At 45.1% G+C, this 24,210-nt stretch overlaps 1 protein-coding gene across 2 annotated transcripts in view; it reads left to right on the top strand.

The window, feature by feature from the left end:
- CCHR2.PART2H20orf27 (chromosome chr2.part2 C20orf27 homolog) overlaps positions 1-2,981 on the top strand; it is a 611,858-nt gene extending 608,877 nt beyond the window's left edge. For both annotated transcript variants that reach the window (XM_044064073.1, XM_044064074.1), the window contains exon 6: positions 2,179-2,981. In XM_044064073.1, the coding sequence (XP_043920008.1) occupies positions 2,179-2,279 (101 nt within the window). In that variant the 3' untranslated portion in view covers positions 2,280-2,981. The remainder of the gene's footprint in view (positions 1-2,178) is intronic.
- Positions 2,982-24,210: the final 21,229 nt, after the last annotated feature.

Below are 24,210 nucleotides of genomic sequence, written 5' to 3'. Positions count from 1 at the left end.
TTGTACTCAATCATAGGTCTAATGAGTGATGAGTACAGGGGGACGATGACCTCCCTTGATCTAGATGTGAATCCCTTCATGATCAGGTGGGCAATGTAGAAGGTTTTCCTGACTACTTTAGCAACATGAGTGTCAAACTAAAGGCTCGTATGATAATTTGTCAGTGTGATTTATGTTGTAATTTCTGTAGTTATTCCAGTGTGAATTATGCTCAAGTTTTCAACTGTCAGCGTGATTTATACTTGTGTATCCAACTGTACACACTGAAAATGTAGAATTCAAGCAAGTGTATATCTGTGTAGCTGTAGATGTCCAGCTGAAATGGTGGGGGGGGGTCATGACAGAAGAGTCTTTGGACCATCTCATTCACCTGGTTAACAGACAGCAAATAAACTAAATAAGCAACAGTAACTGGTTTGGATGGCACTGCATAGCATCTCTGAAATCCACTTTCAACAAACATTTTTAACTTTACACTCTTCCCCAATGTTGTGCAACTGTGGAGGTTAGGATAAATATGTTTTATAAGATGGGAGGGTCTCCCACATTGAGGGTGCAGGTGGGCTTGCCCCTACATAAAGCTTACTTTGATTTGTTGAAAGTGGCTTTCAGCAGCATTTCTTTGCAGTATTGATCCAACAAAAAGGAAGTTTCTGCAGTGGACATCATTATGACTTCAAGTCTAAATATGTATTTATATATAGAAGTGATATTTTTATTCTTTGATGTTATTGCATACAAATACATTAACATTAAACTTTGCTGTACAGCTGTTTTTGTATGTGATTGCTCTCTGAATATTTAGTGAGAATCTAGAACACCATTTTGCAGATGGTAAGAAATTGACAGGGAGCAAAACTAGCCAGAAACTGTAATCTGATGACTGTCCTCTTGCAAATGATCAGTAGTACAAAAGGAATAAAAAATGCACCTACAGCAGATGCCTGTGCCAAGCCAAGTGAGTAGTTCTACACTTCTGTTTAACACTGAGGTTTGTATTTCCACTTGTAGAGAAGAGGCTTCTCCAGCAGCACTGTCTATCATTTCCTTGCCTTAATCTGAAATGCAAGAAAATATGTTCCCATTTTTTGACCCACTATATAGGTGTCTCAAAGTAAGATTGTTCTGAAATGCAAGTATTCAGAACATCTGAAAGTCCCAGAGAACTGATACATTTTTAACATGTGCTGCATTTCCTAGACTTTGCCACTATGCAGTAAGTTTGACAGGTTGTTTAACAAGAGAGTTGATAGTTTAATAAATACCCATTTCTTTTTCCCGTTTCAGAAAACTTTTTTGTTTAGCTGGGTCATGCACAGAATATATTAATGTTGTGAATACCATGCTACAGCACAGATGCAGTAACAGTTGTGTGGATGTAGGGGAAGGTAACTTCAATGGACAGAGGTGTTGAAATTGTATTAGGCAGAGATGATTAAAAAATTAAACCATGTTTAACCGTTACTTGATGTTTGTGTTTTCTTGTATAGTAATTTCATATCAGAACTTTCTCTGCCAGGAGTAATACAACATAATTTGTTGGCACAGTTCTAGTCATTCTAGCTAGCTGTTACTTCATTAAAGCCTATTTTGAATAACAGATTTAAGACATTAGTGCATAATCTTACCAAGTATGTGAAAGTTTTTGTGCTTCAAAGTAGATAATTTATCTGCAAGGAATTTTTCTCTAGGGCTTGTTTATGAACTAACCTGTCATCAGATGAAACCTAGTAAAGATGGTTTATTATTCCCTAGAAGTGGGGTCTGTTTTAAAAGCTATCCTGTCATAAAGGTGGCACACTTATGAGTCTGTAAATAATTTTCCGATTATTTTGCTTTTCCTTTTTTTTTACTGAAATGATGTTCCTTATGCTTCAGTGGACTGTATTCACTATGTAAGCAGGAAGAATGAAGAGCAGCTCATTGAAGACCACATTTTTTCTTTCTTTCTGTATGTGTTCCTGCTTGATACTGACCTATGAGACCATTCTTCCACAGAGATAGGTTTTAACCTGTTGCTGGTGGTTCTTACTCCTGGTCTGTTCTAAAGAGTAGTCAACATTATAATTATATACATTCCCCTAGAATACTTACACTTTGACCATGTGCAGTGGTGCTTTAAAGTAAAAAACTAAGTGAAACACACAACAGTTTAAAACGTTTTTTTCTGTTTTGTAGATCGGCACCATGGAACTCCAATGCTGCTGGATGGAGTCAGGTGTATTGGGGAAGAGTTAGAGTATGACTCTGAGCACAGTGATTGGCAAGGCTTTGACTGAAATAAGAAATGTGCGAGGATGAAGAGTTTATTCAAATCAAACCTCTACCATGCGCTCAACTGCTGAGATACTATTCAGCAACAGGCTTTACATTTTGTGACTTCTGAAGGATCCTGTTAGAGTGTCTAATGAACAGAGTATTGGGTGTACAACTGTACAGTGAAAAATAGATGAGAATGATGAGCATAAGGAGATATTTTTTTTAAAACAGGCCTGTGGTAATTATAGCTCAGATATTTGCAGACATGCACAAGATGCAGTTCATGGCCTTGAGTGAAGGTGTAAAGAATAATTAATGAGCATCTGTATACAACTATTTTCCATGAAAATTTGTTTCTACTGTAGATGTCCATAAACCTACTCATTGTATATGTTATTAAATGTGAAACTTTATGTACATTTTGTGCACAGCTCCATTTTAATAGTGTAATGATATTTCCTTGTACAGTATCTACAAAAACTTACGCTTTTTCAAGAACATTGTTTCCCAATGGTATTTTGAAGTATGTATGGGTGGAACTAAAGGTTTTGTCCATGGTGTGCTTACTTATAAGGTTATTGGGGCCTTGTGAGTGAAATCCATTTAGTGTACATGATGAGTGACCTATTCGCAATATGCTTTTGCACTTCTGAATAATACATGTTAAATGTTGTTGCTGTTGACTTTTAAAATAAAAGTAAAAAAATTGGTTGTTGAAGGCATCACTAATGGTTGTGTGGGTGATTTTGTTTAGCAGCCTTGTTCACTAAATAAAAACTGGTTTACGTTTATGTAAACATATTGCGTACTTTGATTGCAAATCATGCTTAGAACCTTTTACATGAATCTTGATTGCCCATTTGGATTAGGATCACATGTAGCAAGTATAGCATGGCATATAGCCATTAATCATATGGATAAGAATTTGCATTCCTATTTAGTGTTTATTTGAAGACTAAGCATTATTACACATAATGCGCGAACAGTATCTCCCCCATTTGTTTTTTGTGATCCTTGTCCAGAAGCAGGACAAGCAGTCATTGCACAGCTGTAGATGTATCAGTCTTTAAAGTATAACAGAACTTTGATTCATCTGAGTCAGAAGTGGCATTCAGACATGTAACTGTAACGTTCTATTAATTCTCCGTGTACAAACAAAATGCGTTCCTCAGTCAGTTCTGCTTTTTTTCTTTCTCTTTTTTTTTTTTTTTTTTTTTTTGGTATGGACAGAACTCTTAGCCCTTGCTGTGGTCTAAAGCATGCTGAAGTTATAGCAGTAATGTGTGAAGACCTCTCTTCAGTAATACCCGGCCAGTGCTACATTTTGCTTATGCAAACACATCTTTGAGTAGACAAGGCAGTATATAGCATGTCTGTACTTAATTGTTCAGTTGTAATAGTTGCGCCTTTCTTTGTACACAGCTGAGCAGTTGACTTTGCTGAGAGGCATTAGACATTTGACATATACATTTAGCACTTATTGGGAATTTTTGAAAGCCTGATTTGATGTTATCCATGTCACTGTTCCTCACTCTTGGGTCTTTGATCCGACATCAGATCCGAGCCAGCAACTTTATAGACCACTGCTAGCCTCTAGCTCCTCTCACTCCCATGATCCCTTGCTGCTCTCTAACCTGTCAGATCTTGTTTGCCACACTAAGCTTCAGACGCTGATTCTTGGCTCAAGTCTCCAGTCTCCAGTGGGGATCAGTAGCTTTATTTCAAACCTTTTGTCAGTAATTTCTCTTGTAGTTTAGTGTTTTTTTGATGTTCTTTGTGTTTCACTGTTCCAGTCATCACATTTGGATTATCTGCCTGCAGGTAGCCCTCAGTCGGCCTGAATACCAGAGTCTTGGGATTTCTGCATCGGATGCTGTCACGTCTTCCATGGCGTCAGGTCATCAGGGGTATAAAACATGCAGCCAACGCCATTACTTCAGCTTTTCTTGCCATGCAGTATCCGAAGCAGAAGCAGTTCGCAAGTGCCAGTCATCCACCTCCTGAAATTTTCGTTTTTCGAGTTTCAGACCCGAAGTCTTCTTAAAGATAATTACCCCATTGGGGATCCTTTTTTTTTGCTCTAACCGATGTCAGAAAAAGTTAATAATTGTCTTGCCTGTGGAAAACAAATACCTCACAGAGATTTTCATTCTTACTGCATCACCTGTTTAGCCCCAGACCACAACGATCCTCGCTGTTGGTTTTGTGCCTTGTTCAACTCCCGAACTATTTGTCATTGGGCTATTTTTGTCGCCAAATTCTTTCGCTCTCGTTCTCCGTATACTGAAATAACTTTGATAAGCCATCCGACTACTGATCATCTGAAAAAAACATAAGGATAAAACAGAGATAGACCGCATAGGTCCAAAACTGCCAATGAGGCTTCCGTTAAGCTAGTAGCCAGTCCGCCAGTACTCAGTGAGGCGCTTTTGCAGCCCCTGATACCTGCTTCTACAGATTCGCAGGCCTTTACTGAGACCCATTCAGAGTCCGGTATGCCGCGAGATACTTCTTCGACTATGGAACCTGCTGATGTCTTTGCCTTCGATGGGTCCGAAGCCGCTTTGCAGGCACCGGCTTCTGAGGGTGTATTCAGGCCTTCCGATTTTCATATTAAACCAACAACCTCATTTCAAACCAAAAATACCGAATTTCTCAGGCCCAGAGTTCGTACTACGCCTAGGAAACCGACGACCAAAGCGCATTCTCAGGCCCACATGCATCAGAAACACATGCTTAGAATGGCTGAAGATCTTATAACTTTAATTAGGGGATGCCAGCCTTCCTCCTCAAAAGACCAAGAACTGATTTTCCTTCTGATTCTTCAGATCATGAGCCTGTTGACTCTGATCCTTCTGATTACCAGGACACATACCCTTATCTACTTATGAGGATTCTGATGGAGAGGATTCTATTCCCTCTGCTTCCACACAAGAAGATTTTTTCTTTTGGTGAAACCCTGCATACCCTTAGAGAGCATTTCCGCTGGGAGTGCCAGGACTAGCCACAGTCCAAAAAGAGACTTAGGGAATTTTTAAACTTGCCCCACCCAGCACAGGCCTCCAGCTGTCCCTCATGTTCTGGAAGTTGTGGATGATGTCTTCTTGGAATCCAGCCTTACCCCTGATACTTTGCCATTAGCTCCCAGGAAACCTGACTGGTATTAGAGTACCTGACTTCCACAAATTCCTCTTTAAGAATCCTACTGCGGATCCAGAGACCATTTCCCAGGGACCTGAAGGCATTAACGCTACAACAGCCAAAACCCCTACCCCTTAGGAGAGGGACTCTAGGGCTTTAGACAGATTGGGTAAGAAGGTATACACCTCTGCTACTCTTGCCATCAGGGCTTTAAATTGTCAGTTTCATATGTTAAAGTATCATCGGCATATTATGGAGCTAATTAAGCAGAAAATTATGTTTTTTTCCTGTTAGTGCAGAACATAAAGATTTACAAGAGTTAATGCATTCTGCTAACCAAGTTGGAAAACATACTTTGCAATGTGGTTTTGATGCCTTAGAAGCATCTTGCAGGGCTGTTGTCACTAGGTCTGTTCTTAGAAGGCATGCTTGGCTTAAGGAACAAATCTTGACAGACCATGCCAAAGCAAAATGACTAGATGCACCATTAAACCAAGAACGTCTGTTTGGTAATAAAGCAGAAGAAGCCATCAAAAAGATGGAGGAAAAAGCTAATTCTATGCAAACTGTTTAAGATTTCCTACAGCTACAGCCACCTTTTTTCAGTAAGCATTGGCCTTCTAAAACTGGTCCTTTCCAGTCCCTTCCAGACCTTCTCAGTCCAAGCCCAGGGGCAGCAGACCACCAAGATTACAGTCTCAGGGTATGCACAGATCTAAGCAATGGAGTGCTCACACCTCTAAAACAGGGAGTAGTAAGACACTTTCCTTTGGTAAAAATCTCGCAATGACTTATCCTTACCTCTTCCAAGCCTTGCCCAAGTAACTTGCACCCTTAGGAGGAAAACTCTCCCTGTATGCAAAAAACTGAGTACATCACCCAGGACAGATGGGTCTTGAATATTGTATCCCAGGGATACAGATTCTACTTCCACTCTCTGCCAACCCCAAGCGGATGGCCAGACCGCCAACCAAACCAGTGGGCAGTGGCCCAAAAGCAAGTACTTTCTCTTCTCAGTATCAAGGCTATTCAACCTGTCCCAGCAGAGCAAAGAGGACAATGTTTTTATTCCAGACTGATGTCTTTCAAGGATGCATCTGCAGTCATAACATATGGGTTGTCCTGCCTCAGGCAGCCCTTCGGTCGGCCGGATTCCAAAGTCTGGGTCTGGCCTCGGCTGATGTCGCACTTTCCCCGACGTCAGAGCGTCTGGGGTATAAAAGCATCAGCCGACGCCATTTTCCTCAGTCTTTCTTGCCGTGCAGTGCCCTAAGCAGAAGCTGTTCGCAAGTGCCGGTCGGTCAGATCCAGAGATTTCAGCTACCGAAGACTTCGAAAAAAGCTAAGTACCCCGTTGGGGACTCTTTCTTGCCTCAGCCGATGTCAGACAAAGTAAATAATTGTTTAACTTGTGGGAAACAAATACCTCATAAGGATTTCCATTCTTACTGCCTTCCTTGCTTAGGCCCAGACCACAATGTATCAGCTTGTTTAGCCTGTGCCTCCTTCAACCGACGGACTCTTAGACGTCGGTCGGAGTTTGCAGAGGAATTTTTTGGAGCCGCTTTTGCTTATAAAATGCCGTCTGAGACTCTGACTTTGCATATGGTCAAAAAACGCAAGGAAAAGGACCGACACTCGCGGCCCGCGGTTTCGGCTGAAACCACGGCTAGGCCTACCGCGAGTGTCTCGGTTTCGGCCGAAACCGAGTCCACGGCGATTCCTACTACCGAAACCATACTACCGACCACCGAGGCCAGAGAGGCCCCAGCTGAGTCTGCTTCAGAACTCCCAACAGAAGCTAGTGTTCAGGAATTGTCCGACACCATACCATTGGACATTTCTACCCCTACACGTGGGGCAGCTAGGCCCCCAGCTTCTATGTCTATTAAGGCCTTCTCCAGGGCTAAAGCTGCCAAACTTTCAAAAGCTTTGCCTACTAAATCTACATCCCAGAGGCCTTCCTCTAGTTCACAGATCCTCAGCCTTGCTGAGGACCTTATCTCCTTAATAAGGGGTTCACAACCTCACCCAGACAGGGCCTCTCAACCTCCTCCAGACAAAAGGCCCAGGACTGACCCCTCTGAACCTCACTCCTCAGATTACTCCACGGATGGATCTAATTTGTCAGACCACCAGGAAGGGGCCTACTCGCCTTACGAGGATTCAGATGCAGAGGAATCTATCCCTTCGGCCTCCCCTCTTGAAGAATTCTCCTTTGGGGAGACCTTACACTCCATGAGAGAACACTTTCAATGGCAAGGTCAGGATTTCTCTGATTCTAGAAAAAGATTAAGGACATTTTTGCATTTGCCTCAGCATAGGCCCTTAGCTATACCTCCTGTTCTAAATGTAATTGATGATGTGTACAATGATGTCAGTACAGCCCCTGATTCTCTTCCTCCGGCCCCTGCCAAACCTGACAGATATTACAGGGTCCCGGATTCTCATTTCCATCTGTATAAAGCCCATGCTGCAGACCCAGAAACTATTTCTCAGGGCCCTAAAGGGGTTGCAGCCGCTACTGCCAAAAATCTCCTACCCTCTGAAAGAGAGTCTAGAGCTTTAGAGAGATGGGGAAAAAAGGTTTATACATCTGCTACTCTTTCTGCCAGGGCATTAAACTGTCAATTCCATATGATACAGTACCAAGAATTTTTGTTAGATCAACTGAATAAGAAACTTTCTTCTCCTGAACCCTTAGACCGTAAACCCCTTCAGGATTTGGTACATAACTCACAACAGGTTAGTAATCATTTTTTAAAATGTGGCTATGATGCACTGGAGGCTTCATTTAGATCAGCTATGACTGGGGCAGTTATTCTTAGGCATGCCTGACTGAAGGAGCAATCTTTGCCAGACCATGTCAAAGCTAAACTCCTCGATGCTCCAATGGAGAAACAACATTTATTTGGCTCCCCTGCACAGGAGATTCTAAAAAAGGTTGAAGAAAAAGCAAAATCTGTGCAAACAGTTAAAGATTTCCTGCAAGTTCAACCACCGAGGTTCAGCAGAAACTGGCCTACAAAGAATTGGTCCTTTCCAGACTCGTCCAGAGCACAGAGAGGCAGGAACAGGCACCCTAGAGGCAGAGGTCAATCTAAGGGCCCCTACAGAGGCCGTCAGTGGCAGCCTGCCAACCAGAGGAGTAGTGCAACAGCTACAACTACAACCACTACTACAGGACAGACCCAATGACTTGACTCTGATTCCGCCTACCAGGGATCAACTGGAAGCACCCTTGGGCGGAAAGCTGGCTTTATTCTCAAAAAACTGGCATTGCATTACAAGGGATACATGGACATTGCAAATAATAGACAAAGGATACAGATTTCACTTCCACACTTTGCCAAAAAGAAGCGGAATGCCAAACCTTCCACCAAACCAGAAGGCAGAGGCTTTCAGACAAATCAGCAATTTACTTCAGATGAAAGCTATAGAAAAGGTACCATGTACAGAACAAGGCCAAGGATTTTACTCCAGACTATTCCTTGTACCAAGAAAAGAAAACCAATGGAGGCCTATTCTCGACCTGTCTGCACTGAACACTTATCTCATTGTGCCAAAATTCAAAATGCTGACCCTACAGCAACTTCTTCCCATGTTGGATCAGAGCATTATCAATTCTCAGCATTGCCCTTTGGCTTATCTACTGCGCCCAGAGTATTCACGAAATGCCTGGCATCAGTAATTGCACATTGCAGACTTCAGGGAATTCAAATTTATCCATACCTGGACGACTGCCTGATACAAGCGGACAACAAGAAGAAATTGTTAAAGGACTTGGCCTATGCCATACACCTGCTACAGACCTTGGGATACACAGTCATCATCCAAAAGTCAAGACTAGTGCCATCCCAAAGGATAACTTTTTTGGGTGCGGATCTGGACACAATAACACAGATGGCTTTTCTCACAGAAGAAAAACAACTTCCAGATTACTTCATGACTCTGACAAGACAAACTCAGCTTACTGCAAGGAAAGTCCTGCAGGCCTTGGGTTACATGGCATCCTGCATAATTTTAATTCCACATGCCAGGCTGCATATGAGGAAATTACAATGGTACCTAAGGAGTGTATGGTCTCAACACAGTCACAGTCTAGAAACCATGATACCAATCATTCCATGCCTTCAAAAAGAATTCCTGTGGTGGGCTCAGGCCTGCCAGTCCAACAGAGGGTTGCCTTTCAACAAACCAGAAACAAGGCAGACCATCACCACGGACGCCTCAGACCGAGGATGGGTAGCACACATGGAGGACAAACATATCCAAGGCCTATGGCCTCAAGGGCAGCTAAGAATGCACATAAACCAAAAGGAAATGCTGGCAGTGAGGCATGCAATCGAGGCATTCAGACCCTTCCTCCAACAAGGACATCTGTTAATAAGGACAGACAACACCACGGTCATGTGGTACATAAACAAGCAGGGAGGCACACATTCCTACCCTTTATGCCGGATGGCTATGAATCTGTGGAATCTATGCCTGAATCTCAATATCCAGCTGCAGGCCAAATTCGTACCAGGAAAAGAAAATGCACTAGCAGACAGCTTAAGCAGAACTACCATGGATGCACACGAATGGATGTTGCATCCAGACATCTTCAAACTCATAACAAAGACATGGGGAATGCCGGAGATAGATCTGTTCGCTTTCCCACTCAATCACCAACTGAAGACATTCTGTTCAAGGACATACCACCCACAAGCATGGAGGGTGGACTCTCTCTCTTTCAACTGGAATGCCCTAACAGCATATGCCTTTCCACCTCTCCCATTGATGTACAAGGTTCTACTGAAGATCAGGGAGGAACAGCCAAAAGTGATACTAATAGCTCCAGACTGGCCAAGACAACACTGGTACCCACTATTGAGAAGCATGTCTCAGGCAAATTTATGGCCTCTTCTTCTAACGCAGAACAATTTCAAGACCCTGCATCCCAACTTGAAAACATTGCATCTAACTGCCTGGAAAATTCCTTAAATCCCAACCAAACTGTTTTATCTCAGAGGGTGAAGGACATCATCCTAGAGGCTCGCAGACCTTCCACAAGGAAGACATACTCAGCTAAATGGAAGAGATTTCTCATTTGGAGCACATCAAAGGGCACAGATGTCACAGTGGCAAACCTAGCACACATCCTAGAATACTTAGCCGAATTGTTTCACAATGGCCTGTCTTATTCTTCCATTAAGATTCATGCTTCAGCAATTTCAGCAGAATACAATATGGATCCACCTATCTTCTCACACCCTCTACTCAGGCAATTTTTGAGAGGGATCGAAAATGTTAAACCTCCAAGAAGACCCCCTCTACCTGCATGGGATCTCAATTTTGTGCTGGAAAAACTGACACTACCTCCTTTTGAGCCAGCAGCATCAACAGACCTACAGTATTTATCTTGGAAAACTGCATTCCTTCTGGCAATCACTTCAGCAAGAAGAGTATCTGAGCTACAAGCATTAATGGCAGTGCAGCCTTTCCTTATTTTCCACCAGGATAGAGTGTCACTAAGAACCAATCCTACTTTCATGCCAAAGGTGGTATCTAGGGTATCCTTGAACCAAGCTATTCACTTGCCTACGTTCTTCCCTAACCCACAGAACAAAGGGGAAAAACTTCTGCACACCCTGGATATACACAGACAACTACGCTACTATTTGGACAGAACGAAATCTAGCAGAAAAACTGACCAACTTTTTGTGGCATATGCAACTGGGGTGCAAGGAAGAGCAATTTCCAAACAGACAATTTCAAAATGGATAGGGAATTGCATTCGCTTTTGTTACTCCTTTCATGGAAAGACATTTCCTGAAAATGTCAGGCCTCACTCCACAAGGGCCTCAGCCACCACTACAGCTTTCCTACGGGGGGTGGCTACCAAGGACATTTTAGAAGCTGCTACTTGGAGCTCCGTGCATACATTTGCCAAGCATTACAATCTACCTTTATACTCCAGATCCCGAGCAGGGTTTGCAACTGCAGTGCTGCAGGGGATCTTGACTACACCATCTTTCTCTTAGTACCTCCTCCCCCAGATTGGCTATGGTATTCTACCCATATGTTATGACTGCAGATGCATCCTTGAAGGACATAGTACAGTTTTGTACCTACCATAAATGTAGATGTCCGATAGGTATGCATCTGCAGTCAGGATTACCCACCCTCCTTCCCCTCTGTGGTATTCCTAGGGTGCTTACCCCTCGTTCAGCTAGCTGGGGGAATCGATTATGGTGTATTTGTTTGTTTATACATGTATATAATTTGCAAATGTTTGGAACTTTTCAGCATTTATCCAAATTTAGCCTTCCTAGAGGGCACCTGGCATCTGGGGCAAGAAAAACTGAGGAAAATGGCATCGGCTGATGCTTTTATATCCCAGACGCTCTGACGTCGGGGAAAGTGCGACATCAGCCGAGGCCAGACCCAGACTTTGGAATCCGGCCGACCGAAGGGCTGCCTGAGGCAGGACAACCCATATGTTATGACTGCAGATGCATACCTATCGGACATCTACATTTATGGTAGGTACAAAACTGTACTTTTCTGGTACCCAGAAAAGAAAACTCTTGGGGCCCTATCCTGGATCTGTCTATTCTCAACACCTTCCTAGTGGTTCCAAGGTTCAAAATGCTTGCTGTCCAGCAGCTGCTTCCTATGCCAGCCAAGGACTACTGGCTAGCCACCCTGGACTTAAAAGAAGCTTATCTGCACATCCCCATAAGGGAATCTTGCAGGAAATATCTGCATTTCAGGGCAGGCTCTATGCACTATCTGATCTTCCCTTTGGCTTATCTGCTGCACCCAGGGTATTCACAAAATGCCTAGCTCCAACCATTGCATATTGCAGGTAGAGAAAAATTCAAATTTACCCATACTTGGACGATTGCCTGATTCAGGCGGACAGTCAGGAATTGCTTCTCCAGCACCTGACATTTGTAAAGAGACTTGTAACTTCACTGGGGTACACAATCAAAGAAATCACATCTGGTACCCAGCCAATAGATTGTATTCCTGGGAGCAATCTTGAACACAACTTCCCAGATGGCATTCCTCACTCCAGAAAAACAAATTTATTTTACAAGCTACTTCAATCTACTGGCCACCAAAACCCAGCTATCTGCAAGAAAAATACTGCAAGCCCTAGGGTTCATGGCCTCTTGCATTCTACTAATTCCATATACAGGACTGCATATTAGGAAACTTTAATGGTACTTAAAAAGTCTCTGATGTCAACATTCTCAGGACCTGGAAACAATGATTCCTATCATTCCTTGCCTAAGGGCAGAATTCCTTTGGTGGGCAAAGGCCTGCTACCACAACAAAGGACACCCTTTCACTCAACCCCCCTGCCGTTCAAACCCTAACAGCACACTCATCCGACTGTGCATGGGGAGCTCACATGGCAGGACCAATGCATTCAAGGCAAATGGAGCCCAAAGCAAATGCACCTGCATATCATTCAAAAAGAAATGTTAGCTGTACAGAATGCTCTGACAGCCTTCAAATGCCTTATTCTTCCAGGGCAACTATTGATAAAGACAGACAACACCACAGTTGTGTGGTACATAAGCAGGGGGGGAAACCCATTCCTACCCACTCTGCAGGTTAGCCATGGCTCTATGGAACACAGCCTTAAGCAATCAAGTGTACCTGAAAGCTCAGTTCCTGCCAGGCAAACTAAATTCACTGGCAGATGACTTAAGCGGAAATCTAATGGACCCACATGAGTGGAAACTGGAACCCATATCATTCAAACTTCTGATCCACAGGTGGGGGAGGGCACCAGAGGTGGACCTCTTTGCTTCCCCTCAGAACTATCAGTTGAGCAAATATTGCACCAGAACTCCCTACAACCAAGCATGGAAATTGGATGCCCTGTCTTTTACATGGAAAAACTTCTCAATCTATGCCTTTCCCCCTCTGCCCCTCCTCTCGAAGGTTCTACTAAAGATCAAACAGGACAAGCTAAGGACAATCCTGATTGCACCAGACTGGCCACGTCAGCACTGGTACCCACTTTTGCGCAGTCTGACAGTACTGCCACCATGACACCTGCCTCAGACCCCCTCCCTGCTATCCCAGCAAGAGGGCCAGATTTTGCATCCTCTGCTACAAACCCTGAACCTAGCAGCCTGGCTCATCCCCTGAACTCATCACCAGTAACCCTCAGTAAACAGGTGCTGGACATCATCCTTGTGGCAAGGAGGCCTAGTACTAGAAAATCCTATTCAGAAAAGTGGAAAATATACTGTTCTTGGAGCCAGTCTCAAGGAATGGAGACAGTTGTGCCCAGCTTACCTCATATACTAGATTACCACCCCTCTTCTCTCATCCTCTGGTCTAACAGTTCCTGAGAGGAGCCAAAAAGTTAAGACCCCCTTAGGAAAGCTCCCACTCCAGCCTGGGATCTTAACTTTGTATTGAAAAAACTCACTTTTTCACCCTTTGAACCTGCTGCCTCAGCAGAGTTAAAAATTCCTCTCCTGGAAAACAGCTTTACTTCTAGCCATCACTTCAGCAAGAAGAGTGTCTGAATTGCAGGCCCTTATGGCCGTGGAGCCCTTCATCATCTTCCATGCGGACAGGGTTTTTCTCAGAACTAACCCATCATTTATGCCCAAGGTGGTGTCTAGTGTGGCTTTAAACCAATCCATTCATTTGCCAACCTTTTTCCCTAATCAGAATAAAGGAGAAAGGATCCTGCATTCCCTGGATGTGCACAGGCCGCTTAGGTTCTATCTGGACAGGACTAAACCTTTCAGAAAATCTGACCAGCTGCTAGTTAGCTTTGCTACAGGGGCATAGGGCAAGGCCATTTGAAAGCAAACTATTTCTAAATGGATAGCACACTGCATCCATTTCTGCTACAAACACCATGGGAAACCTACCCCACAGGGGATCAAAACACATTCCACTAGGGCTACATCAGTCTCTGCAGCATTTCTCAGGGGAGATTCCCAACCAGGGACATCCTGGAAGCTGCAACCAGGAGCTCTGTACACACCTTCACCAGACATTACCACTTGCCTATCTTTTCTAAATCCAGAGCTGGATTTTCCACAGCAGTCTTACAGGGCCTGTTTGCCAGCCCTAATGCTTCTTGACTAACTCCACCCATTCCCAGCTTTGGGCATCTACCCAAATGTGATGACTGCAACAGTGAAACACGAAGAATATAGTACAGTTGTGTACACTTACCATAAATGTAGATGTTCGAGTGTATCAACTGTTGCAGTCCTAGTTACCCTCCCTCCAACCGCCTGACTTTTTTTTACTTCTACCTATTCTTTTTTGTTTGGCCATATCTTATAACATTGGTATTTACTTTGTACTGGGGGTGATGTCCTTCAAGGATGCATCTGCAGTCATAACATATGGGTTGTCCTGCCTCAGGCAGCCCTTCGGTTGGCCGGATTCCAAAGTCTGGGTCTGGCCTCGGCTGATGTCGCACTTTCCCCGACGTCAGAGCGTCTGGGGTATAAAAGCATCAGCCGATGCCATTTTCCTCAGTCTTTCTTGCCGCGCGGTGCCTGAAGCAGAAGCAATTCGCAAGTGCCGGTCGGTCAGATCCTGTGATAAGAAAATTCACTACCGAAGACTTCGAAAAAGCTAAGTACCCCGTTGGGGACTCTTTCTTGCCTCAGCCAATGTCAGATAAAGTAAATAATTGTTTAACTTGTGGGAAACAAATACCTCATAAGGATTTCCGCTCTTACTGCCTTCCTTGCTTAGGCCCAGACCACGACATCTCGGCCTGTTCAGCCTGTGCTTCCTTCAACCGACGAACTCTTAGACGTCGGTCGGAGTTTGCAGAGGAATTCTTTGGGGCTAATTTTGCATATAAGATGCCGTCGGAGACTCCGACTTCGCATTTAGTGAAAAAACGGAAGGACAAGGACCGACACTCGCGGCCCGCGGTTTCGGCTGAAACCACGGTAAGGCCTACCGCGAGTGTCTCGGTTTCGGCCAAAACCGAGTCCTCAGAGCTTCCTTTAACCAAATCCACTCAACCGACCACCGCGGCCCTGGAGGCCCCGACTGAATCGGCTACTGAGCTACCTACCGAAACCAGTGTCCAGGAAATGTCCGACACCATACCTTTGGACAAATCTACTCCTGCACGTGGGGCAGCTAGATCCCCTGCTTCTATGTCCATTAAGGCTTTTTCCAGGGCTAAAGCTGCCAAACTAACCAAAGCTTTGCCTCCCAAAACTACCTCCCAGCGGCCTTCTTCTTCTAGTTCTCAGATCCTCAGCCTTGCAGAGGATCTTATTTCTTTAATTAGAGGTTCTCAGCCTCACCCGGACAGGGGCTCTCACCCTCCACCAGACAAAAGGCCCAGGACTGAGCCCTCTGACCAACACTCTTCAGATGAGTCCACGGATGGATCTGAGTTAACAGACCACCAGGAGGAGGCTTATTCGCCCTATGAGGATTCTGATGCTGAAGAATCTATTCCTTCGGCCTCCCCTCCTGAAGAGTTTTCTTTTGGTGAGACTCTACATTCCATGAGAGAGCATTTTCAATGGCAGGGTCAGGAATTCTCTGATTCTAGAAAGAGATTAAGGATCTTTTTGCATTTGCCTCAACATAGGCCCTTAGCTATACCTCCTGTTTTGCATGTTATTGATGATGTGTACAATGATGTTAGTACAGCCCCTGATACTCTCCCCCTGGCTCCTGCCAAACCTGATAGATACTACAAGGTCCCGGATTCTCATTTTCATCTGTATAAGGCCCATTCCGCAGACCCAGATACTATTTCTCAGGGCCCTAAAGGGGTTGCAGCTGCCACTGCCAAAAATCCTCTACCTTCTGAAAGGGAGTCTAGAGCTTTAGAGAGATGGGGAAAGAAGGTATATACTTCTGCAACTCAATCTGTGAGGGCATTAAATTGTCAATTTCATATGATACAGTACCAAGAATATTTGTTAGATGAACTGAATAAGAAACGTTCTTCTTCTGAACCCCTTGACCGTAAATTCCTACAGGACCTGGTACATAACTCACAGCAGGTTAGTAATCATTTCTTAAAGTGTGGTTATGATGCACTGGAGATTTCATGTAGGTCAGCTATGACTGGGGCAGTTAATCGTAGGCATGCCTGGCTGAAGGAACAATCCCTGCCAGACCATGTTAAAGCTAAACTCCTGGATGCTCCAATGGAAAAACAAAAATTATTTGGCTCCTCGGCTCAGGAGGTCTTAAAGAAGTTTGAAGAAAAGGCTAAATCTGTGCAAACAGTTAAGGATTTTCTGCAAGTACAACCACCTAGATTCAGCAGAAACTGGCCTACTAAGAATTGGTCCTTTCCAGACTCGGACAGAGCCCAGAGAGGCAGGAACAGGCATCCCAGAGGTAGAGGGCAAGCTAGGGGCTCCTACAGAGGCCGTCAGTGGCAGCCTACCAACCAGAGAGGTAGTGCAGCAACAGCAACAACTACTACTACACCAGGACAGACACAATGACTTCACTTTGATTCCGCCTACCAGGGTTCAATTGGATGCACCCTTGGGCGGAAAGCTTTGTTTATTCTCAAAAAACTGGCATTATATTACAAGGGACACATGGACACTGCAAATAATAGACAAAGGATACAGGTTCCACTTCCACACTTTGCCAAAAGGAAACGGAATGCCAAACCTGCCACCAAATCAGAGGGCAGAGGCTTTAAAGCAGATCAACAACTTACTTCAAATGAAAGCCATAGAAAAGGTACCTCTTTCAGAACAAGGCCAAGGATTCTACTCCAGATTATTCCTTGTTCCAAGAAAAGAAAATCAATGGAGGCCTATTCTTGACCTGTCCGAGCTGAATACTTTCCTCATTGTGCCAAAATTCAAGATGCTGACCCTACAGCAACTTCTTCCCATGCTGGGCAAGGAGTCTTGGCTGGTGACTCTAGATCTCAAAGAGGCATACCTGCATGTCCCTATTCGACCAAGTTGCAGAAGACACCTCAGATTTCTTGCAGGATCAGAGCATTATCAATTCTCAGCATTGCCCTTTGGCTTATCTACTGCGCCCAGAGTATTCACAAAATGCCCGGCATCAGTAATTGCACACTGCAGACTTCAGGGGATTCAAATTTACCCATATCTGGACGACTGCCTTATACAAGCGGATAACAAGGAAAATTTGATAAAGGACTTGGCATATGCCATCCACCTACTACAGGCCTTGGGATACACAGTCAACATCCAAAAATCAAGACTTGTTCCATCCCAAAGGATAACCTTTTTGGGTGCAGATCTAGACACAACCACCCAAATGGCCTTTCTCAAGAAGAAAAACAAAAACAACTTCCGGATTACTTCATGAATCTGACAAGACAAACTAAGCTAACTGCAAGGAAAATCCTGCAGGCCCTGGGTTACATGGCATCCTGCATAATTCTAATTCCACAGGCCAGGCTGCATATGAGAAAATTACAATGGTACCTAAGGTGTATGGTCTCAGCACAGTCACAGTTTAGAAGCTTTGATACCAATTATTCCTTGCCTTCAAAAGGAATTCCTGTGGTGGGCTCATGCCTGCCAGTCCAACAGAGGGTTGCCTTTCAACAAACCAAGAACAAAGCAAACCATCACCACGGACGCATCGGACCGAGGTGGGGAGCATACATGGAGGGCAAATGTATCCAAGGCCTATGGTCTCAAGGACAGCTGCGCATGCACATAAACCAAAAGGAAATGCTGGCAGTGATGCACGCAATCGAGGCCTTCAAACCTTTCCTACATCAAGGTCACCTGTTAATAAGGACAGACAACACCACAGTCATGTGGTACATAAACAAGCAGGGAGGCACACATTCCTACCCTCTATGCAGGCTGACTATGAATCTATGGGAGCTGTGCCTGAAACTCAATATCCAACTACAGTCCCAGTTCGTGCCAGGGAAAGAAATGTGCTGGCAGACAGCTTAAGCAGAACTACCATGGATGCACACGAATGGATGCTGCACCCAGAAATCTTCCTACTCTTAAAAGCATGGGGAATGCCGGAGATAGATCTGTTCGCCTCCCCCCACAACCATCAACTAAAGACATTCTGCTCAAGGACATATCACCCAAAAGCTTGGAGGGTGGACTCCCTCTCTTTCAGCTGGAAAGCTCTAAAAGTATATGCCTTCCCACCTCTCCCATTAATGTCCAAGGTTTTACTGAAGATCAGGGCAGAACAGCCAAGAGTGATTCTGATAGCTCCAGGCTGGCCAAGGCAGCACTGGTACCCACTATTGAGGAGCATGTCACAGGCGAAACCATGGCCTCTCCCCCTATGGCCTCTTCTTCTGACGCAGAACAACTTCAAGATCATGCATCCTAACTTGAAAACATTGCAACTAACTGCCTGGAAAATTCCATAAATCCCCCTCACAATAACTTATCACAGAGAGTAAAGGACATTATTATGGAAGCTCGATGGCCTACCACAAGGAAGACATACTTAGCAAAATGGAAAAGATTTCTCATTTGGAACACAACAAAAGGCTTGGATATGTCAGTGGTGAGTATGACACATATTCTGGAATACTTAGCAGAATTGTTCCACAACGGCCTGTCCTATTCTTCCATTAAGATTCATACCTCAGCAATTTCAGCAGAATACAATGTGGATCCACCTATCTTCTCGCACCCTCTCCTCAGGCAATTTCTGAGAGGGATCAAAAACGTCAATCCTCCAAGAAAACCCCCTTTACCTACTTGGGATCTCAACTTTGTGCTGGAGAAACTAACACTTCCTCCCTTTGAACCAGCAGCATTGGCGGATCTACAGTTTCTGTCCTGGAAAACTGCATTCCTTCTGGCCATAACTTCAGCAAGAAGAGTATCTGAGTTACAAGCTTTAATGGCAGTACAGCCATTTCTTATCTTCCATCAGGACAGAGTTTCACTAAGAACCAATCCTACTTTTATGCCAAAGGTGGTGTCTAGGGTATCCCTGAACCAAACTATTCACTTGCCTACATTCTTCCCAAGTCCAAAAAACAGAGGGGAAAAACTTCTACACACTCTGGATATACACAGACAACTATGCTACTACTTGGACAGAACTAAAAGTTTCAGAAAAACTGACCAGCTCCTCGTAGCATATGCTGCTGGGGTACAAGGAAAAGCAATTTCCAAACGGACAATTTCAAAGTGGATAGGAAATTGCATTCAATTTTGTTACTCCTTTCATGGAAAGACAGTTCCAGCAAACATCAGGCCTCATTCAACAAGGGCCACAGCCACCACTACAGCCTTCCTTAGAGGGGTGGCTACCAAGGACATTTTAGAAGCTGCTACATGGAGCTCCATGCATACATTTGCCAAACATTACAATTTACCTTTATACTCCAGATCCAGAGCGGGTTTTGCTACAGCAGTCCTGCAGGGAATCTTAACTACACCATCCTTTTCATAGTACCTCCTCCCCCAGAATGGCTATGGTATTCTACCCATATGTTATGACTGCAGATGCATCCTTGAAGGACATAGTACAGTTTTGTACCTACCATAAATGTAGATGTCCGATAGGTATGCATCTGCAGTCAGGGTTACCCTCCCTCCTTCCCCTCTGTGGTATTCCTAGGGTTCTTACCGCTCCATTAGCTAGCTGGGGGATCTATTATGGTGTATTTGTTTATATATGTATATATTTTTTGGAAAATGTTTGGAATTTTACTGCATTCCTCCAAATTTGGCCTTCCTAGAGGGCACCTGGCATCTTTGGCAAGAAACACTGAGGAAAATGGCGTCGGCTGATGCTTTTATACCCCAGACGCTCTGACGTCGGGGAAAGTGCGACATCAGCCGAGGCCAGACCCAGACTTTGGAATCCGGCCGACCGAAGGGCTGCCTGAGGCAGGACAACCCATATGTTATGACTGCAGATGCATACCTATCTGACATCTACATTTATGGTAGGTACAAAACTGTACTTTCCACACCATGTAATTGCTTCCTATTGTGGGGGTTCCTGACATCTGGGGCAAGAAAAACTGATGTAATGGCATCGGCTGCATGTTTTATACCCCTGACAACCTGACGTCATGGAAGAAGCAACAGCATCCAACGCAGAAATCCCAAGACTCTGGTATTCAGGCCAACTGAGGGCTACCTGCAGGCAGATAACCCAAATGTGATGACTGCAACAGTGAATACACTCTACATGTACATCTACATGTAGGCTAAGTGTACACAACTGTACTTTAGTGTTTAGTGTAGCTCTTAGTACCAGTAATTTTAGTTCTCCCCTCCTGTTTTTTCTGTTTGTTTGCCTGTGTGTGTTTTGGCAACCTTTTTTTATAGTGGCCGATATTTTATTTATTAATTATTTTATTTTACATTTGTTTACCGGGAAAGTCCAACTGGACACAGGTCCATTTTCAGCGGAGGTCCGGGGAGAAAAGCTACACATTACAGTACGTTACATGAGAGTAAAAAGAAGTAGAGCATACATACATATGGCACATATAATATGGCATATATACACATCAGGACAACATGCTGGTGATTAACAAACATACATATAGCATATATACACACAACAGGACATCATGCTAGTAATTAACATTTCTTACAGTAGACAATCAGAGGTAACATTTTTTTTTTCTTTTGCAATTATAAGTTTTGTAAGGTAACTGTATATGGGTTTGGAAGCTTTCAGGGGAGAAACTGTTTATGCATAGCTGTACCCTGACAAATTCTCTTGGTATGGATTAGCCTGGTGAGTGGCATGAGCATCGCCAATTACTTAGTGGGTTTTCAGGAGTTGTTTGAATTGTCTAAAGGAGGTGGTAGAAGTTATTTGGCTTGGTAGTGTGTTCCAGGTTTTGGCAATGGTGTTGGCAAAGAGGGACTTATCAGCTTCGTTTTTATGTTTGATGACAGTTATGAGGTTCTGGTTACTAGATCTTAAGGCTCTAGAGGGAATGTGGGGCTGAATTAGGTGTTGTGCTGGAGCGATCTCAGGAAGGGATGCCCTCAGGTCCTAGGCCCTGCGACTCCATCCATGAATCTGGAGCCTGTGCACTGAGGTTCTCGGATCCTTGGTCACAAGAGTCCACTCCCAGATCCAAGGTCTCCGGAACGAAGCCTTCGGATGCGGACTGGCCATGGATCCATCTTCCTCAGATCAGAGTCATGTTAGATCCAAGCGTTCGGATCCTTGCTTATCGTCCGGTCTGAGGAGGTCAGATCCAGGATCAGGGTTGGATCCCACTATTATTATAGAGGATTCTCTCTCCGGTTCCAGCTTGGGACAGTCCCCTTTTGCCTCCAAGCATAGGATTCATTCCTTAGAGGAGAGGTCCTTGAGATCTTGACATCCATCCCTCGACAGAGGTCCTCTGCCTCCTCTAGATCCTCCAGGAGTTTGCTGCCTTCCGATATGGACAGGATGATGCAGTCCTTTCTCAAGGATCAGATTGAGTTGGAGCTTCTTGCATCCTTTGCCCATTTGGTCCAGGGGCCATCATATTCCCCTTCATTGGCTTCTCTTCCAACTAGGTTGGTTTCAGACATTCCTGCCCTGGATCACACATTGGGAGACGGGTCCCCAGGGACCTTTCTGTCCCTATCCTGAGTCCCTGACTACTTCTGTTCGGCCTCCCCGTAAGCAAGTGGAGTCCCGGGCCCAAGTAGTTGCCCTGGAGTCCTTGGGCATGTTTTTTTTTTTTTGGACTGCTCCCTTCCCCTTGGTGCTTTCACCTTTGACACCTCAGGGCCAGTACTGTCTGGAGGCCAGGAGGTGCTGGCTAGCTCTGGTCCTTCTCCTCAGGTGGGCTTTCCAGCCAGGAGTGTAGATGAGACATCATCCAGTTCGTCTGCTTTTTGGGTCATAGAGAGGACCTTTTCCTCCCAGAGAGTTTCCTCCCGGGCCTTGCAGGGACCATCCCAACTCCTCTGAGCGGACTCCACTCATCCTATCCCAGGTTATCCCACTTGGTCTAGCCTTCAGGCGGGAGTTGCTCCACTTGGGGTCCCCCTCTTTTTCAAATCCTCCCACAAGCGACCCCTGGAGAAGGTTCCTTGGAAGAGATCATGTAAGAGGAGACACCTGGACTGCCCTGCTGAGTCGCTCACCGATGATGGGATTGGTCTCCCAGATCTCCACCTTAGGATTTTTCCTTCGGGGGACATCTTGGAAATCCTTAGGTTTAAGGGTGGTTGGTCCCCCCCCCCATCCTCTGAGGAGTCCATTTGGGACAGGGACCATCTACCTCCTGGGTTCCCCCTCTGCAGATGAACTTGTAGACCTTATTGCCAGCAGGGCATGGAAGGAGACGGATTCTGTGGAGCCTGTTCCTAAATGCATGGGCAGATTCCTCAGTCCCCCTTTTGACAAGCATCAATTGTGGTAGCTGCCCTCACTAAGAAAAGAGCTGGTGGAACAGAGCATGTCTTTCCATTCCCCCAGCCATGAGTCCTGGGTAATTGACAAGCATGGAAAGCGGGTTTTCACCTCAGCTACCTTTGGTCTGCGGGCACTCAACTACCTGGTACATTTCACCTGGCTACAAAGGGACTTGGTCAAGGAGCTTAACACATCCCTTTCTGAGGTACTGCCTGCCAGGGAACTAAGTAAGGTGTCCCCCAAACTGTCCACACTTAACTCCCTGGCTAAGTCCTCAATCAGGCTGATAGCCAACACTATGGAAGGTACCTCTCGAGCAGCCGGCACAGGCATCACTACTTGGTGTCGCACCTGGCTGCACCTTTGTGGTTTTGCGGAGTCCTTTAAGGTGTCTTTCACCAACACCCCCTTCAATGGTTGCACCCTGTTTGGCCTGTCAGTCAAAGACGTTCTTACCTGCAGTGAGCAGGAAGTTAAGACCTTGTCGGCTGTGGGAATCAGATTTTCCACTCCTCAGCACTCCTTTTCCAAGACTCAGAGAGGGGCCAGGAAGATGTGGTTTTGCAAGTCGCAGTCTGGCTTTCTAGACGCTCAGGATGAGCCCTCCTCTAGAGGTTGGGGAGAGGGTGCAACAGCAGATGCCACCCCAGGGGCAGAGGGGGTCCGCAAAATCAGGGCTGCAGGGAACCCTCCTGTGAGAAGCCCAAACAGAGCTCCTGAAGCACTGCCCGACTGTCCTGCCCTGGAGGCAGTCAGGGGTCATTTTTCTCTACACCCTTTGACCTGGGGAAGTATTACAAAAGATCATTGGGTGTTAAATATAATTTCCAGGGGTTACTCTATTCCCTTTTATCAGTCACCTCCTCCAGTCTGGAGATACCTCCCTGAGGCACCACCCCATCAGAGGGAAACTAGCTCAGGAAGAAATGCTCAGGCTACTTCAGAAGAGAGCCATCCAAAAGGTCCCCCCAGGACAACGAGAATCCGGAATTTACTGTTGCTTCTTTTTGGCGCCAAAGAAGATGGGGCAGGGTCTGAGTCCAGTCCTGGATGTCAGCAGTCTCAATGTCTCTGTCAAGAAGTCCAAGTTCTGGATGTTCATTGTCCAGTCCATCATGCCTGTGTTGCACAAGGATGATTGGGTGTGCTCTGTGGATCTCCAGGACACGTACTAGCATATAAAAATAGACAGGTGCTCTAGGAGACTTCTCTGCTTTCGAGTATGGGCCAATCACTACCAGTTCAGGACCCTGCCCTTTGGCCTCACCACAGCCTCCCTGGGTGTTCAAGTTCATGGCAGTTCTACATGAGAGTTCTGCAGTGGACTCTAGCGGTTCAGTGGTCTTCCCTGTATCATCCGATGACAACCCCGATCATCTCACTCCAGTGTGCAGGCATCATCGCCTTTGGTGGATCCAGTCTCCCGACCTTCTGGCATTTTCAGGGAAAGACTGTCCAACGCAT

This window comes from Protopterus annectens, chromosome 2.part2 (assembly GCF_019279795.1).
Source record: "Protopterus annectens isolate FY-2018-M chromosome 2.part2, PAN1.0, whole genome shotgun sequence".
NCBI classification, from domain to species: domain Eukaryota; kingdom Metazoa; phylum Chordata; order Ceratodontiformes; family Protopteridae; genus Protopterus; species Protopterus annectens.
The sequence above is the reverse complement of the archived record's forward strand: the minus strand, read 5'-3'. Positions and strand labels throughout refer to the sequence as shown.